Source organism: Xyrauchen texanus, chromosome 26 (genome assembly GCF_025860055.1).
Source record: "Xyrauchen texanus isolate HMW12.3.18 chromosome 26, RBS_HiC_50CHRs, whole genome shotgun sequence".
NCBI classification, from domain to species: domain Eukaryota; kingdom Metazoa; phylum Chordata; class Actinopteri; order Cypriniformes; family Catostomidae; genus Xyrauchen; species Xyrauchen texanus.
The window spans coordinates 17,682,006-17,700,304 of record NC_068301.1 but is presented as its reverse complement, the minus strand read 5'-3'; the positions used below and the strand labels follow the sequence as shown (position 1 = coordinate 17,700,304).

At 38.8% G+C, this 18,299-nt stretch overlaps 2 protein-coding genes across 2 annotated transcripts in view; one reads left to right on the top strand and one right to left on the bottom strand.

Moving 5' to 3' along the window:
- Window positions 1-18,299, top strand: part of LOC127619534 (uncharacterized) — a 202,635-nt gene that overhangs the window by 57,913 nt on the left and 126,423 nt on the right. The window lies entirely within an intron of this gene.
- The window catches only part of LOC127619533 (triple functional domain protein-like), a 101,052-nt gene that overhangs the window by 34,043 nt on the left and 48,710 nt on the right, over window positions 1-18,299 (bottom strand). The window contains exons 13-28 of the mRNA XM_052092378.1: window positions 17,218-17,392; window positions 16,688-16,883; window positions 13,741-13,907; window positions 11,836-11,955; window positions 7,931-8,122; window positions 6,202-6,351; window positions 5,995-6,109; window positions 4,108-4,223; window positions 2,610-2,732; window positions 2,326-2,520; window positions 1,443-1,558; window positions 1,227-1,293; window positions 994-1,103; window positions 802-871; window positions 619-708; window positions 257-349 (exon numbers count right to left, since the gene is read on the bottom strand). Of these exons, the coding sequence (XP_051948338.1) occupies window positions 257-349; window positions 619-708; window positions 802-871; window positions 994-1,103; window positions 1,227-1,293; window positions 1,443-1,558; window positions 2,326-2,520; window positions 2,610-2,732; window positions 4,108-4,223; window positions 5,995-6,109; window positions 6,202-6,351; window positions 7,931-8,122; window positions 11,836-11,955; window positions 13,741-13,907; window positions 16,688-16,883; window positions 17,218-17,392 (2,095 nt within the window). The remainder of the gene's footprint in view (window positions 1-256; window positions 350-618; window positions 709-801; window positions 872-993; window positions 1,104-1,226; window positions 1,294-1,442; window positions 1,559-2,325; window positions 2,521-2,609; window positions 2,733-4,107; window positions 4,224-5,994; window positions 6,110-6,201; window positions 6,352-7,930; window positions 8,123-11,835; window positions 11,956-13,740; window positions 13,908-16,687; window positions 16,884-17,217; window positions 17,393-18,299) is intronic.

Here is an 18,299-nt window from a genome sequence, read left to right as displayed (position 1 = left end):
CAGCTGCATAGAGAGCTATATGATGCTCTCTTGCTCCCTATTTATTGAATTACTTAACCTCCAGTGTGAAGTGTAAAGTCTCTGAAAGCAAAATATTTCAGCTGTTGGATGAACACATTGATTCTCGATGTAATAACGCACAGTAAATAGAAGGTAAAACGCAAAAAAGATTTCTATGGTAAAAAAAGGTGTGGAAAAACTTTAGGGTGAGTAGACAGTTTTTGTGTAAACTATCCCTTTAATGCTTTGTATTTACCTTGAGCAGCAGTTGGTACTTGGTTATTCTCTGCACAGGTTTGATAAGGTATGAAGAGATGGAGTTGGCCAGGCGATGCCTCTGTTGGATCTCCTGTAACAGCAAGAATAATAGAACATCAATGTCTTTCACAATTGCCGTTGCAACTGGTGTATGTTGCTTTCAACAGCCTTTAACTGAACATATTATTTAAGTTTTATTGTGTTTGTTCGTGCATCTATAGGCTTTGTGCCTGTGCCATTATTAAGTGCCAAAGTCTGAGAATATAAAGACAAAAAGTTTTCAGTTATTGACTTAAAAAAAAAAAAAAAAAAAAAAAATAAAAATAAAGAGGTTGATCATTAATCAAAGATATTTCTCACATCAAAGTATCCTCCGGCATGCTCAAGTATAAGCTGAGTGGAGTCTGGTTTGTTCTTGCAGTAGTTCACATACATCTGGAACTTATCGGCCTACAAAAAAATAACAACATTTTCATGATCCTTATCTGAAAGAAAAAGCTGTAATCTCAGTGCACAAATACATGCCCAATAACCTCTACTCACCCAAGTCACAAAACAATGACCCACATCTTCAGGAAGCTGCTCATACTTCTCTAGTTCTTTGAGGAATATACTAGTGGAAAGAAATAGAGAATTAATAAATCTAAATCACAAGAAATACTGCACAGTAGCTCACATACAGAGGACACTTTAAGGGACTGAAACAATTTTTTTGTGCTACAACTGTGAACTTACTTGTGATGGAACTCATAGAGGTCCTGCATGTTACCAAAAATGATGTGCTCTTTGTTGACGATCCCTGGTGGGATCTCCTCTACACCACTGGTCATCTCCCATAGATATGTCTGGGTGAGCAAAGAGAGGGAGTGTGTGATTCAAAGAGGGGAAAAGATTCAAATTTATAATTTAAAGCCAAGTCTTCAGTAAGAGATGCAAAAGATGACAAAAAAACGTGAAGAAATACTCACATCCATACACTCTCTCAAATCTCGCACGTAAGCCTTTTCTGTCTGGATTAACTCAGCCATGATGAAGCTATACAGAAGCGGATAACAAAACTACAATGACTATATCTAAAATGCAGGTTTCTCTCTTGCTAAACGTCTCAAATTTGAAATTGCAGCGAAACTCTGTTAATTAGGTTACAAAAATAGCAATACATTTATTAAACTAATAACACATACTCCTTCCTGCGTGCAGACTTGCGCTTTTCTTCGTTAAGTTCATGGGCAGCATCCCTCAGTTTGATGTCTGACCCTAGAGCACTTGCTGGAATGATGTCCAATTGCAGGTCTTTACTCTGTGAAATGATCAAACCATCTTGTTTCAGTTTTCAAAGACTCAATGGAACTCAAGAACACATTTGCCCCTTAGGGTGCTTTCACACTAGCACTTCTGATGTGCACCCGGGTTCATTTGACATCAAAGTTCATATGGATGATTAAACAATGTTTTCCGAACTTGGGTGCACACCTGCGAAACCCTCTTCATAGAGCAGCTCACATTCTTCACATCATTGCACATTCAATGCATCTGAAGCAGCCAAACATAAGTGTCGTTCTGTAAGTTTTCGTGGTAAATCCAAAGAAACGAATGATTTAATAAAGTGAAGCTGATGTCTTCTCGAGTTGTTACCTAGTTACAGTGGTAAACAGTCGGCGCTTGTACTCACGTTGATGACATACGTACTCGGACCGCGGTTTGGACCCAAATTTTATGATGTATAGAGAGACCAGTGGGGGCAGGGGGAGGATGGAGGAAACAAACTCGGGATCGGACCAAGCAATCAAAATATGAAAGCACCCATAGACACCAAATGACTGCATTTTTCTTACAGGACGATTCTTTATCTCATTGGGCTTCATGCATTTACTAGTTATTTTACATAATGTTCCAACAGCCTGCGTCGCAATGAGGAAATATAGACTATTTGACTGTAGACAGAAACTCAAGCAATTAGTCTGGATTATGGATCTAATCCAGAGTGCACTGATGAGGCATGCCAAGACCCTACAGCCTTTCCGAATGTTCACACATTATGCTATTTTGAGAAGAGGAAAAACATACTGCCTTGTTCAAGTCAGAAGAGATGCCGAGTGCTTTCTCCAGAGAGGTGCGGTACTTGTCCATGCGAAGGGAGAAGTCTCGATAGCGTTTGTCCACGGCCGTCACCCATTTCTTGATCTCCACCGCATGGGCGTGACCCTTATCACAGAAGCCATCTGCTAACTGTATCAACAGCTTCACGCGCTCTTTGGTTTGCTGAGGACACACGATGAGAAAGAGCTTTAGGGAACTGCAGAGTTAAAGGTGTCTCCCAGGTATTTGCCATTGGTCCTGTGGAGTTGTACCTTGGCTGTGATGTGAAAATCCTCATGTTCTTTGAGAAGTTCCTGTGTGTGGTGGATGCTAGAGCCCGTGGAGGTGTGTGTGGACAGATAGAACTCACCGGTGTCGTGAATCCACTCCAGAGCCTGAACAAACAGAAAGAAAAACATTTTATTTGCATGGCTAAACAGAATAATCTGATATGGTTAGGCCTGTCATGATTATTGTGCACTTCAAATATCAATCATATTTTAAATGTCCAAATAAGGGAATTTTAAGCGAATATATAAATGGCATCAACTGTACTTTTGTGTGTCATTCAGTTGAACTTTGAGCATCACTAAGCAACACGGCGGATGTCAATCAGAGCAGCTCATGTCCGGAAGAGTGTGTGAAGCACTTCTCTAGAGCTCCGATACGTTTTGTCAGCAGTGTTTGCGCCGGAAGTATAAACAAACAAATATAAATGTTGATAGTGAAAGCAAAGAGCTCCGGCTTCACTTTAAACGTTCGTGAAATGGCAAATGTTCCTGGTGAAAATGGGTTCATACACACAGTGTTAATTACACACAGTGACACAGAGGACGAGACACAAGCTCACTCCTTTTCTGTGGAGTGATTAAATTATGAAACGAAATCCCAAAGATTTTGCTTCATGAGAAATAAAGACTCGTGGGTTTTAATCAATGAGCATTAAAATAACGTGCGGAAGATATTAGAAGAGAAATATTGACCAAAACTAAAGTTGACCAAAGAGAGACATATTTTACGTATTAAGAAATATTTTGATGCATAAACTTTATTCATTTCAATTTTTGCATTCATATAGTTTTAAAGCCTTAAAAGGAAATCACATATCCTTATTTTACAACTAGACTTATATATTTTAAGTTAAATATGTAAAAAAAACACAATAGGACAATTAATCGTGAAAGGCCTAAAAGAGACCATTAATTGTCATAATCGCAATTATTTGTTTCACAATTGATTTGTCAGCCAAATTTCATAATTGTGACAGCCCTAGATATGGTTATTAACCACTGTTGGGAGATATTTGTAATAAATGCACATTAGGAATTGATTGGATTCAATGAGCAGAGGCATAGCAACCAATATAACTGAAATGTTTAAGTTCATCCCCCTACTTTTTGGTAGATTATCTTTATATTTCAAGAGTCTCATTTTGCCTAGGTGTAAATTGAATATTAATTATTTAAATGGACATATTGAACATTAATTATGACATGTCACATAATTAGCCTAATATTTATGAGCAAATGTTTTTAGATCTTTCCAATGATACTGTAAATAAGCATGCTGTTGAATATGAAGGCACACAGAGGACCACGGTCTTTCAGAGTGAGTGCTGAATTAAAAAGGTAATTGGCTTAAAGATAAAGTCTTTGTATAGGTTAATTAGAGACATGGCAGAGAGTCTATGAGTCTCGGTATTACTGAAATATCAGACAGATGAAAGATCAAAGGAACAGATGGAGAAGGAGAGAGCAAGAGACATCATACCTGTTTGGCACTGCGTTCAAACACCACATACTGTTGACACTGGTCCAGTCTCCTCTTCCTCAAGGTCCAGAAGTGCAGGACACGATTTTCCCTCTGCAGCAACTCATTTAGGATATCTACACATCACAAACACATGTGAATATTCCCAACCATGACACACCGCAGATTTGAAGCAAATCACATTATAAAGAGGATGAATTAGGGTTACAAAATAGAATCAGAGAGAATCACGACCAGGGCCGGGTGAAATTTGGTTTCACAACATAACCAAGTTAAGTTTCCCCTGGAACAACCAGTTATAAATGCCTTGCACAAGGGTACAATGGTGATTGTGTACCTGAAACCTTTGAGTTCACAGTACAGCTCTTTACTTACTAGACAACATCTTCAAAATCAATTTAATCATCATAAATATAATAAATACTGTACATCGGATGTATTTCAAATGAATGGAATTAAAAACTAAATAAAATTTAATAAAAATCACAAAACACAACACAAAACAAAAAACAAAACAAAAACAACAGAACAAAATACACACAAAAAAAATAAAAATAATTATGCCACATCCATACTAATAAGTTTTTAGTTTTAAATTTTGATTTTTTTATTTTTGCCATGTTGACATCTCTAATCCACACTGGTACAGGGTTTTCCTCCACCGAAAACTCTATTATAAAACACTATATAATATTTCCTTGTGAAACAGGATGTCCTGGGACATTTTGAAAAGCTTATCCCCTTTTCATATAGTCAGTTGCTTTTAGTTTACACCAAAGCCATGAACCCTGATTTGCTAATGGCTATTGCTAGTCAGAAGAAGGCATTAAAGGGAGGGTCATTCTCATTCTAGAGAGTATTTTATTGGACACAAATCTGATAAACCCACGGGTGCAAGAAGAGTCATCAATATTTTTTGTTCACTTTCCTGGAAGTGAAAGACTACAGATTTTAAAATTCAAATATCTGCTAAAAGTGAATTCTGTCAACATTTAGGAGTACACTAGCATCCTGATGGTCTCAAAGCTAACACACACAGACTAAAAGCCACAAAACTCCAACAGTGATTTCATAAGGTCTTTAAAAAAACAAAACAACAAAAAACATGGGGACACCAATCAAACACCATTATTGAGTGCTAAAATTAATTTCTCACTAATAGAGAACATAGAGTGCGTGCACGTCATAATGATGTACATCTTTGTGTGTGTATACACTGTATATGTGTGTATCTGAGGTAAAAAGTTAAAATTATGTGTCTCAGTGGAGTAGTGCTGTTACAATTCTGCAGTAAGCTGCCATCTCTGTACAGAGGCCTGACCCACTTACCTTATCTGAGTCACTGAAAGCACACTCAGATAAGAACAGGGCAGAACAGGGCCACATTCAAAATGCACACATTCAAAACTGGGCTAAAGTGGACCAAAGTGGGCCAGCTGCTGAAACTCAGAGTATTGTGAGCTGCTTTAGCACTAGATGGCACAACAGAGCTGTTTCAGACAGCTCAGCAGAATGTAAGATCAACAGTAAACCCCCTATGGGGAAGACAGACTGTGTTTAGCCATATTCCCAAAGAGCCAGCAGAGGGAAGACTGGTAAATAAGAAGAAAACATGCAGAGAGGTGGCATCTGTAGCCTTGTGGTTTGAAGAGTGAAACTAGATTTGAAATGCTACAGGGACACTTGAGGGGAACAATTGAATGACTCCATTTACGGGTGCTCCTAAAAAGTGTTTGGACACATTTCATACAAAATAAATGAATTTCATTGCATTAGATGGGCCATTGTAGGTGTCATTATCAGTCCTCAAGTGGTTTTCTTTTTAAGTTATAGATTTGAGTGTGCATGTGTAGTAAAGCAAGTCTTGTGTTGTGGGACGTGACTCACTTTTGACCTGCTGTTCAGGTGCTTTCACGTGACTCAACATCCCTGGCATGCTAACGCTGTTTCTGTGCATGTATTTTAGGAACACATCAGCATTCCGTCTGGCCAAGGTGCACGCCTGAAACAAAAAGAACAATAAACAAATTAAACTCCAGATAATGACACTCTCAAAAAAGATGAATTATGTGTCTCTGGGTTTGTATATGTTACCTTGAGGAAGGCCTCTTTCTGCTCCAGGTGCTTGCTGATCATGGGAGAGACGTGGTCCGTTTCACAGTTGGGCCCGAGTTTGTCCGCTCCTCCACACCAGTCCTCCTCACGCTTGTATTCCTGCTCCAGACTCTCCAACACACTACACACCTACAGTAGAGCACAAAAAGCAAGATTGGCCTTCAAATTCCTGCTGCATTATAACAGTGTTCCCACTTATTTTGATCAATTAATTTTCATTACAATTTTTCCAATTATTTGTGGTTACTGGTTAAAGATATTTTTTTAATCATGCAAATTCAAATTAATCGCAAGCTGCAAACTGATTTGACCAATTCATTGAAAAGAACGATTCGCTCAAAAATTGAACATCACATGGCTTACAAGCAATTATATTATAATTACTCTATACAATTCCAGTCAATAATATATTTAAGCGGAAGAGCACATTTAGAAAATGTATTTACTTTGAAACTGAAATGAAAACCATTTTAAAATTACATAATAATTCCAGGGTATCATGGAAACCAGTGTCAAAAATGTAACTTATCCATTAAACTATTTAACTCTGGGGGATTTTTGGGCTGCCGTCTGACATTTTTCACACAAAAATGTAAAAGCTCACCACATACACATACTGTAGACTAATTGCCAAAAATTATCTAATTTTTTCATTTCAGTTTTTTCAATCTGTTTGTTGTTGTTGTCTTAAATAAGCATGTAATTCTAGTTCTATACACCTTGTCTCCCTCCAAATAGTCTTTATTTTATTCCACTAGATGGCAACAAGTACTAGAAAAAAATATTTTCCTCAATCACCTTCCTTCATAAAATGCCGATCTGCAATGCATGTGGCGCTCTGACGCATTTTAGCCCTCATAGATGTGCTACGTTCATTGACATTCAGCTAATTGTCATTTCATGCACCACCCACATTGTTTCATCGAATATCTCGGCCTCTGAGTGGACTGGAAGCTTGATCTATGTGTCATTACAAAGCCGAGATCCTCTTCTTTGCAATGTTTTTATCATCAATAGTCGTTAACATATATTTTCAATGATTTGTTCAGTACGCATTTACTACTGGACCACTTATTTTGTTCTGGACATCTACGATATTGGATTATTCACACAAGCAAGCCCACAGCGAAAGTAAAAAAAAAATGGCAATTTGTTTTAGAAAACTGCCTAAAAAGTACAGCGGCAGTGATCAGCATATAAGAGATGTTTGTATTTGATGCCTTACAAATATCATATTTCACTTTGAGATTCTTTTGAAAAACAAAACTTAAACTGTGATATTAGAGCAAGAAAATACTGTACTGTACAGAGCTTTCATTTGATATATGATTTTTTATTTAAGTGCTATTTTAAAGACTTTTATATTCATATCAATATTTCTACCACATGACCAGTAGGTGGTGCTGATTTGTGACAAATATTTTAAGGCCTTTTGTTATTTTATGCAAAATAAATGCAAAAGGGATGGTTGTCTATGAAAAGTTTAGATTCTAAGCTTTTCAAACGATAGCCCAAATTCCAGACTGATGTATAACTCGAAAAATGGATATATTAGGTTTTCCATGATGGTGGGAACCCTGTATTTGGAGACAACGTAAGCAATCTGGTTATTTACTATGCAGCATAACCCTGCTGGCTTCTAAGCGTCCTGCTTGACCACTTAAAGGCACCACCACACCCCATCAATGAGACAAACTCTTCACTTGACCTGTTCAGAGGTCTTGTAGAAGGCCACAGACGCGTTGACCAGTTTGAGCCGGTCCTCCATCTTCAGCATGAGCTGCTGCCAATGGGACGCCACATTCTCAGCACAGTCTCGGATCATGTCCATGTCATAGTGATTAGCCTGCAGCAGGGCCTCGGCTTTCTGCTGGACCTGTAGGGCGCTCTGATGGGTTTTCTGTAAAGAGAAGAAAACATGTCAGATAAAACACATAAAAGACAAGGACTAAAACTTCAGGTCTACAAAGATAAAAAGACAGACAGGCAGGCAGGAGTCAGATGGCTTAAGACAACTAAGGGTGAGATACAACTGATAGTTTATTATCTGTCCACAAAAGGCAGTTTAAAGCCTATATCTTGACTTACAGAACAGCCTTTAGTAATAAGTACAGAAAACAGAAAGAATGGTAGCCTGATGGCAGCAGGAAATGAGAATACTGTTCTGATAGACAGCCTTTGTCCCTAGAGGTCTAATAGTGTTCCAGATAAAGAAGATCTGATGTTATCCTGGTTCTTCAATAAAAGAGGGGAAGTTAAAAACAAACAGACTGGGTCCCATTCACTAACCATGAGTAAAACTAGTTTGAAAAGGTTCAAGAAAATCAGAATTGATCAATGTTGACAATAAAAACAATTCTACACGGAGTATAAAATCTCAAACCACATATACTCAGCAAAAAAGAAACATCCTCTCACTTTCAACTGCTTTGATTTTACTGTGTTAACTTAACGTGTAAATATTTGTATGAACATAAAGAGATTCAACAACTAAGACATAAACTGACTTAAAAAAACTGAAGTTTCTCAGACATGTGACAAACAGAAATGGAATAATGTGCCCCTGAAGCACCAGCTGCATTACTGCAGTGAATCTCCTCCTCATGGACTGCACCAGATTTGCCAGTTCTTGCTGTGAAATGTTACCCCACTCTCCCACCAAGGCACTTACAAGTTCCCGGACATTTCTGGGGGGAACGTCCCTAGCCCTCACCCTCCGGTCCAACAGGTCCCAAACATGCTCAATTGAGATCTGGGCTCTTCGCTGGACATGACAGAACACTGACATTCCAGTCTTGCAGGAAATCACGCACAGAATGAGCAGTAAGGCTGGTGGCATTATCATGCAGGATGAGCCTGCAGGAAGGGTACCACATGAGGGAGGATGATGTCTTCCCTGTAACGCACAGCATTGAGAATGCCTGCAATGACAACAAGCTCAGTCTGATTAGGATGTGACACACCGCCCCAGACCATGATGGACTCTCCACCTCCAAATCGATCGCGCTCCAGAGTACAGGCCTCGGTGTAACGCTCCTTCAACGATAAACGTGAGTCCCACCATCACCCCTGATGAGACAAAACCACGACTCATCAGTGAAGAGCACATTTTGCCAGTCCTGTCTGGTCCAGTGAAGGTGGGTTTGTGCCCATAGGCGATGTTGTTGCCGGTGATATCTGGTAAGGACCTGCCTTACAACAGGCCTACAAGCCCTTAGCCCAGCCTCTCTCAGCCCATTGCTGACAGTCCGAGCATTGATGGAGGGATTGTGCATTCCTGGTGTAACTCGGCAGTTGTTGTTGCCATCATTTACCTGTCCCACAGGTGTGATAATCGGATGTACCGATCCTGTGCAGGAGTTGATAAATGTGGTTGGTCACTGCTAGGACGATCTGCTGTCCTTCCTGTCTCCCTGTAACGCTGTCTTGGGTGTCTCACAGTACGGACAATGCAATTTATTGCCCTGGCCACATCTGCAGTGCTCATGCCTCCAGGAAGCATGCCTAAAGGTGCGTAAACACTGCCAGCAACTTTGTCGCTGCAGGTCGCCAGTGGCTGGCGGTGAAGTCACTAGTGGGCGTTCCCATTACTGGTTGACTAGTAACGTTTATAAATGACATTCATGGATGTCATTCCATTGCTGCTGACAGCGAATCTCTTCAACATTTTGGAGGGAAAAGACTAAATATAAATGGAATCGGTACATAAAATGCTTTATATCAAAGATGAATGAGAAACAAGGTGTGCTGTTTGCCATAGTGGCTGTTTATCTGTGGCGAAAATGCAAATGCTGGTCTGTCAGGGTCCACAAAATCCCCGCGATCTCAGATACACCTTTCCACGCAGTATTTTTCTTAAAAATGTCCTTGAACGTGGGAAGAGACATATCATAGAGCACTGGAAAATTTCTAACAGCAAGAATTAGCCTTTCATCCATCTTTCCGTTACTGCAGGAGCTGAGAGAGAGTGAGAGAGAAGGATCACGTGAGTTCTCCCGTCTTCTCTCCTATTGGCTGTCGCTTCCGTTAGTCGCTCTTCATTTGAATAAAGTTGAACTTGTCTCAACTTTGTCGCGTCGCTGGACACGCCCACATCTAGTCACCAACGGTCGCGACAGCTCGTGTCGCCAGAAGTCGCTGTGCTCTCATTGAAAATGAATGTTATGGAGTTGCTGTCGCGCTGGCAGTGTGTACGCACCTTAAGGCACGTTCACTCAGATGAGCAGGGACCCTGGGCATCTTATTTTTTGTGTTTTTCAGAGTCAGTAAAAAGGTCTCCTTATGGCACTTTTCCACTGCACGTTTACGTTAGACTTGACATGACTCCGCTTGCTTTACTTTTCTGAGCTTGCTTTTCCACTGCAGTTTAGTGCGGCCTCAATGTGGGAGGGATTATAGGCTGACCGTCATAGTTGTGCTGTGACATCATCTTAAACGCGACAAACACACAACAAAGGAGCAATGAATTAATGGTATTCTTTATTCTCGGTATGTGGCTGTTTTTCACAGCAAGACGACAAACTTTGTTTCAAAAGTGGCTGATCGCAGCAAGACAAACTACCGCTTAAAAAAAAAAAACAGGAGAGTTTGGGAAATCATACACCAAAGCGCAGACGAGGACATCACTGTGTTAGCTAAAAGATGACGCACGAGGGAAAGCTAACCTGCTATCTAGCTTATAGCAATGACGCAAGTAGTGACGATTTTCTCTGTCCAATCACGATTTTCTCGACCGAGGTGGTACTAAAAAAGTACCAGGTACCAGGTACTATCCACAGTGGAAAACCCCCAAAAAGCGAGCAGAGTCGAGTCGAGCCATACTGTGCAGTGAAAAAGCCCCATTAGTGTCCTAAGTTTCTTTAACTAGGACCTTAATTGCCTACCATCTGTAAGCTGTTTGTGTCTTAACGGCTGTTCCTCAGGTGCATGTACATTAATTGTTAATGGATCATTGAACAAGCATGGAAAACATTGTTTAAACCCTTTACAATAAAGATCTGTAAAATGATATGGATTTTTACAAAATTATCTTTTTTGCTGAGTTTACATGCAAAAATCGCAGTATCCTGGTGACCTTAGAAACATGGAATGTGAAAAGCAGATTATAATTTTTTTTAAATGGATAACTAATTGATTCAACAGTAAGTCTAGTTTCAGATAAAAAATGATGCATGTTATAGCTCACTCAGAAATACATTCTGCATTTAAATGCAGCCTTAATAAGCTATAAGTTTGTTTCGCCAAAGCTCTTCTTTTCATATGCAATTATTAGTGAATGAGACCCACTATCTGTGCAAGAGAACAAAACAAGACAGACAAGACAGCTCAGGCCATAGCATGCGCCATCTATTCTTTTCACTAGAGCGGCAGGAAAATGGGCCAGCAAAACAAGGCAGCAATCAATATGTTCAGCCATTAAGAGGTTTTGTTACTTTGTGTTTGTGTGTGTGTGTGTGTACATACAGTATGTGGAGACATGCTAGCACTGATGCATGTTTACAATAATTATAGTTTGAGTGCCGGACCTAGAGAAGGAAATGGGCCAACTGAAGGAAGAACCAAGAGAATGAGAGGTGAAAAGGTGGATGAGGAACAGAAGTCAAGAGCACTGACCTCGATAGCATGCTGAAACTGCTCATGCTCTCTCTGCAGCTGCTCAGCTTCCTGAAGGGAACTAGCTGTGATCAGACCAGCGTTCAGCATTGACTCGCCATTACGGATCCAACCCAGCACCTGAAACATGTCATCACACACAGGTCAGAGTTAAACACCCACAAATGAACAAATCACAGCAGTTCCACATTAGAATGCATAACAAATTCTGATATCCATCCACTCTCTATTTAGAAAAAATGTATTAAAACAAAGGTTGTATTTTTTTAAAGAAAAATCAAAAAGGTCTCGATTAGATTTTATTCTGATTGTGTTAATGCCACAGGTTCACCTTCAATTGGCCAATTATCTAAAGGCTTGAGATAATTTTCTGGAATTTTCCAAAGTACTTAAAGGCATAGTTAACTTGGTGTATGTAAACGTCTGGCCTTTTGAAATTGCAATATAGTCAATTAAAAGTGAAACAATCTGTCTGTAAACAATTGTTGGAATAATTACTCATGTCATGCACAAAGTAGATGTCCTAAACGACTTGTCAAAACTATAATTCGCTAATATTAAAAATTTGTTTTAATGACTTCCACCTTAATGTATATAAACTTCTGACTTTAACTCTATGTGTATACACACACACACTTAAAGTTCCAAGAGGTCCGATCTCTACATTTCCAGGTCCAGATAGTATGTAGCTTACATGGTGTCAGTAGTTATATGGCTAGAAAGTTATGTATCTTTTTTTTTTCATTATAAAAAATATATAGTTTTAATAACTTGCCATGCTGACAGCAATAGTACTTTGTAAAAAGAAAAAAGAAAGAAAAAAACATTGGGAACATTGGGGGCCCAGAGAAAGCTTTTCTACCAAAAGATTAAAATATTTAATAATGACTTCATCAGTTGAGGGCACTTGGATGCGAATATTAAAAGACAGCAGTCCAGTTTTGTTGAAATATTTTTCAGAATCTATACCCATGTATTTGACATAGAAGGCCTTTTGACAAATAAAATACTGTGGGTTCAGAGGTGCCCCCTGAGAGAAAATTTATAAAAAATTTAAAAGCCTGAATGGACCATTTTTATATTTTCCTTAAAGTGAGAATCTACTAACAAACAAACAAACAATTTACATAACAGTGAAGCATCTGTTTGATTCATTTAAGGATAAATAGGCTTTCCTTGCCATGATGACATCTCGGCTTCATTTTCACAAAATAAGAACAAAAATCAGTTTATTATGAAAGGCTCGTAACATGCTTATTAATGAAGCTAAATTTAGATATTAAACGTTTATAGTCTTAAGGCGGCACATTTTGCTGTACCTTTGACCTTATGGCTTGGTTTTTGCTCTGATATGCATTTTCAGCTGTGAGACCTTATATAGACAGGTGTGTGCCTTTCCAAATCATGTCCAATCAATTGAATTTGCCACAGGTGGACTCCAATCAAAGTGTAGATACATCTCAAAGATGATCCAGAGAAATGGGATGCACTGGAGCTAAATTTCAAGTGTCATAGCAAAGGGTCTGAATACTTATGTCAATGTGATATTTTCATCACATTCTTTTTATAGATTTTTATTAATTTGCATAAGTTATCAAATATCTAGTTTTTGCTTTGTCATTATGGGGTATGGAGTGTAGATTGATGTGAAAAATAAATATTTAAAGCATTTTAGCATAAGGCTGCAGCATAAAAACAAATGAGATGAAAGGGTCTGAATATTTTCTTAATTGCAATGTATATATGATTAATAAGCTATATCCACAGCAAATGTTTATTACAACTTGCATCAGCAGACAATGATGCTAATGAACAAGTGAACTTCACTGCTATATGAATATGTAACTCACTTTGACAAAAAATATATCATTTTAGTTTTGCTAACTGAAAGAGAGAGACAAACACCTGTTTGACTTCAGCCTGTAGGTGGCGGAGTTGAACGCACTGCTCTAGGTGTCTGCGGTGCAGCTCTGCAGCCACATCTAGCTCCTGCTGTTTCTCATGCAGGAACTCCAGAAGATCCTGAACACGGGTGGCCATGTCCACATCCCTGTCACAGAGCAACTCCACACCTGGAGGAAAAGAAGAAAAGGGGATCCAATTTTACAAGACACCTTTTGGCTCTCACCTCTCACTTTACTTCATAAAACAAACACTTCTTCAATAAGTAGTTATTTAGCGGACACTCTTGTTCAAAGTGACATACCATACACTAATAGCATGGACAATGCCTCTAAAACAATGTCATTAAAAGAATAGTTCATGTAAACACTTCAAATTCTTTCATCATTTACCAGTTTCGATGTCAACGATGGCAAATTACATTGGATCACGTGTGTCTTGTGATTGATTACAGCGCTAAATTAAGAATTATGGTGGAGAAAAATATTTCCAGTGACTGTCATCAGCTTCAGAAAACTTGCAATACAGTGTTTGTGTTGTACAGACTACTTTTATGCCCTTTTTCGAGCTTGAGAGTCCATGGTCACTGTATGCTTTCATTGTATGGAAAGAGTAGTATGAATATTATCAAAAAACATCTCTTTTTGTGATCCACAGAAAAAAGAAAAAGGTTTATAATGACACGAGTTTGAGTAAATGATGACATAACCATTGTTTCTTTGCTCAAGGGTACAATGGTAACAGCTCATGCCTTGCTCCTAGTTAGGATTGAACCATCAAACCTACTGGCTATCAGACTTAAGCCACCACACAGCTCATCTGCCACATCACTTGTGTGTTCTGATGTGCTGCAGAAAGCAGTCTAATAATGCATGATTCAAATTAGAGCTGTAAATAATACGCAATATTAAGTTAACGCAATATTCCTTTAACTCCACAATTTTTTTAACACCATTAACACACGTCCTTGTATGACCCTTTTAATAAACCATGCATTGATCATTGTGAAAGCAGATGGTGGCAGACATTATGCTGAGAACTGTGCCAAGCATTTTATCAATGTAGCAAAGCAGGGGAACATTTAGAATGAAGCACACAAAAAACACAGTTAAATAGTGCTCGTAACATGATTGCAGCATCCATTTGAACACTTGCCTTGCACTGTGGACCAGAGTTTTAGTGCCGGAAAACTTGGAAAATATCCGCTCATCTCATCTCAAAGCATGCACATTTCAAGCTCTGTTAATACAGGTATTACACTAAATTACTTCGAATTCTGCTTGTAATATCATATTTGTGCTTAGATTAAATGCAAGAATAATTATGAGAATCGGTGCGTGCTTTCAGCGCTTTATTTTTCTTTTACTTTTTGTGCTATATCATACACTGACATAGGCCTAATGATTAATCTGTCATTGTACCAGAGTCTCTTCCACAACATCCAAACAATAGTCATAAAAAAAAGCATTATATGACCAGTTATAATGGTGATGTGTCTCGCTTGTCCACTTCTGATTGAATCACCCTAAACGGGTGTGCACGTTCTTTTATGTTGTATGTTTACATGTTATCATGATTCAACTCTCCCGTTGAGTTTGTGCATGAATTTCAGGATCAACTCACCTGTTAATCAACCAGTGTGCTAAAAGGAAGAGTTTTAAACGGGCATGCAAGACAGAGGACTTTCCCAAAAGCTGCCTGCGTTTTTCCTGTGGTAGCGCAAACCATTTTTTAATTTGTCGGACATTCCCAGCTAACGGAAACCCAGCTGCACACAGTTTCCAAGGTCTGTCACAGTGTCTCTGCATAACAGTGCTTTTTATACACGTTTGAGTTTGAGTGCACTAGCCACTGTTGAAACCCTGCAAGTAATCTACATTAGCCCATTTAATCCCACCGAACAGGCTAAAAGGAGTTGTTGATGTATTTTACAACTGTCAATTGTAAATGACAGAGCAGACTTTTTTCACATGACTGGTGCAAATAGTCACTTGACCAGAGCTATTTTTCCACTGTGCTCCTCTAAACATTATGTCTGTTAAAACACCATAAAAGGAAGCAAATATCTCTCGTCATACACTGTGAAAGACCTTTGCTCGTGTGGGAAGGAGGAAGCGGGAGCCAGGCGCACATCCAAACATACATTTATTTGGACAATTTTGTCCAGCTCACTGACCTCTCAGACGCTCTGCTTATCAGCATCAGCTCTCAATCACTCACACAGACACACAGCTTTGCTCTTTCTCTCTCTCTCTCCTGCCAAAATCGCGATTAAAAATTTGAATCGTTTGACAGCCCTATTTAAAATCCAACATGCATATATCCAAAATGCCTCAGAGACTGATCCAGACTAAATTCAGTGCAAACATGCACACCTGTCCACTGGCACTAAGCTCAGTCTGTAATACAACCTTACATTACCTCACACATAAGCATAATGCCCCATAGCTCTGATGCTATTGCCCGCTGAATGACCCTGTGCTCTGTTCATCTCTCATTAATGTAAGCATCACAACATTGGTGGGAGGCGCTTCATTTTTTGCCAATCTGACAAAATGAGGAAAATGTTTTTAATAGCCATGAGTTTTGTGTGTATCTGTCTTTTTGTATCAATTTAAAAATCTACTGACAGACTTGTTCACAATGTTGTGTACATCTCACTGAATTTTTAGCATTACGTTGGAAAATACACCACTATATGCCTGTCTGAAATGTTTGCCATCCTGTAGTAAAACTCAAGCAAATCTCAAATACAGTGGTGCAAGTCCCTTTCGTTTACAACAAGTGTGTGCTTATAATATTGTAACTTTTCTAATGGGATTTTTGTGGCCTACACATCTATAAACTCTGTTTTTGGACTTTTTAAAAGGCACGGTGACTTCCTTGCATCCTGCTCTATAGATATAGGGGTCAGTCATTGTAAAAACCCATACTGGCATTTTTCCCTCACCGGATGCCTGCACCTCGTTGACATACTGCAGCAGCTCCTGGCCCTGGTGGATGACGTGGAAGGCGAGATTGTTCATGGTAAGAGCTTTGTCAGCGTGGTGCTGCAGTCTCTGTTCAGCCAGCGTCAGGTCTTCTGTGTCGAAGTCATTCATCTGCTGCGAGAGCTCCTCATTCCACGAGTCCAGATCTGATATAATCTGAGATAAAAAAAAAGAAATGGAAGCAGTCAGACAAAAACTCACTGTCAGCTGTGTGAGAGTAACAGATGTCAATACTAATGTGTGCAAAAGAGCCAGGATAAACTGTCCTAATGTGCTCTCCAAGTTAGAGGGTATTCCATTACCAGAGCAATCACATTTAGGTGTAGCTCATCCTTGGCTTGTGAAGATTACTGCTACTTAATTGCTGGTTAATCATATCAGACAGTAGGGAGTCTTAAACTATGGTGATATTTCAATCAGTACACAGTTAAACACATACGTACTGCCTCCAACACAAACCTCCTAAAGAAGTTACATATATAAAACTCACATCAATGGCGTCCCTTTCAAAGATCCTGAGCTGCAGGAAGAGCTCCAATTTGATCTTCCTCTCCTGAAAAAGTTCCTCCATCTGAGCCTGAGCCTCATCCAGCTGCTGAAGGACGCTCTCGATGTGGTTGATGGAACTGTTGTGAGGGGTCTTATTGCTGGAGATAGCAGAGTCTCTGCAGGAACATGAGGCAATAAGAAAAGTTGTTACTAATATGGCAGTTCACCTACAGGGTTTCGTGACAAAACTGTAGAAGGGTTCATGAGATGGTAATGATATGTCACTAAAAATGGCAATAATAATAATAATAAATCAAAACTGGACACTTACATGATTAAACAAAAAGGAGTTATTTTAATTATTTTGAAAGAGCAATCTAATAACAAGTGGAGATGTTATATTTATCAAAAGGTTAGCAGTATATAAACCTCAGTAGGAATTTCAAGTAATTATTAAGTCAGAGGTTCGGCTGCACTGTTGTAAATTAACTGGAGCTTGGGGGGAAAAGTCCACCGAAATTGAGAAAAAGAGCTCACAAAATTCTAATAAATTCTGCTGTGCTCATTCAAAATAAACTGTCCTAGTGAGTAACAATAACGCTCCCTATGCTATACTTCCCTGTCCATCTCACTTACGCTGTGGTCTATATGCTAGAGGGTAAAAAGTGCAGGATAGATAAATGTTTATTTATTAAGTTATTCAGGTATGAAAAATCAAAGTATAATGTGACCAAAATTCTACAATTTAATTAATAATATTAATATGTTAACTAATCTGTTAAATAACCCCAATAATTACAGAACCTTAACCACTTTTACTTTATATATCATATCTCTGCCTAAACTAGGGATGTGCACAAGTAATAAATTAAGAGTACTCGTTCAGCTTTAAATATTCGACTAGTAAAAACGTTAGTTGAATATTGCAATTTGAGTTTCCTTTGAGCCTTTGCCTGCCGTGACAACATTGAAACTGCTTCTCTTACACAAACCTTGAAGTTAGTTTTCCCAATAAGAAAATTCTGCCATTATTTAAAGTGATTTTATTGCTTCAGAAGACTTTGAAAGTAAGTTTATATGTGT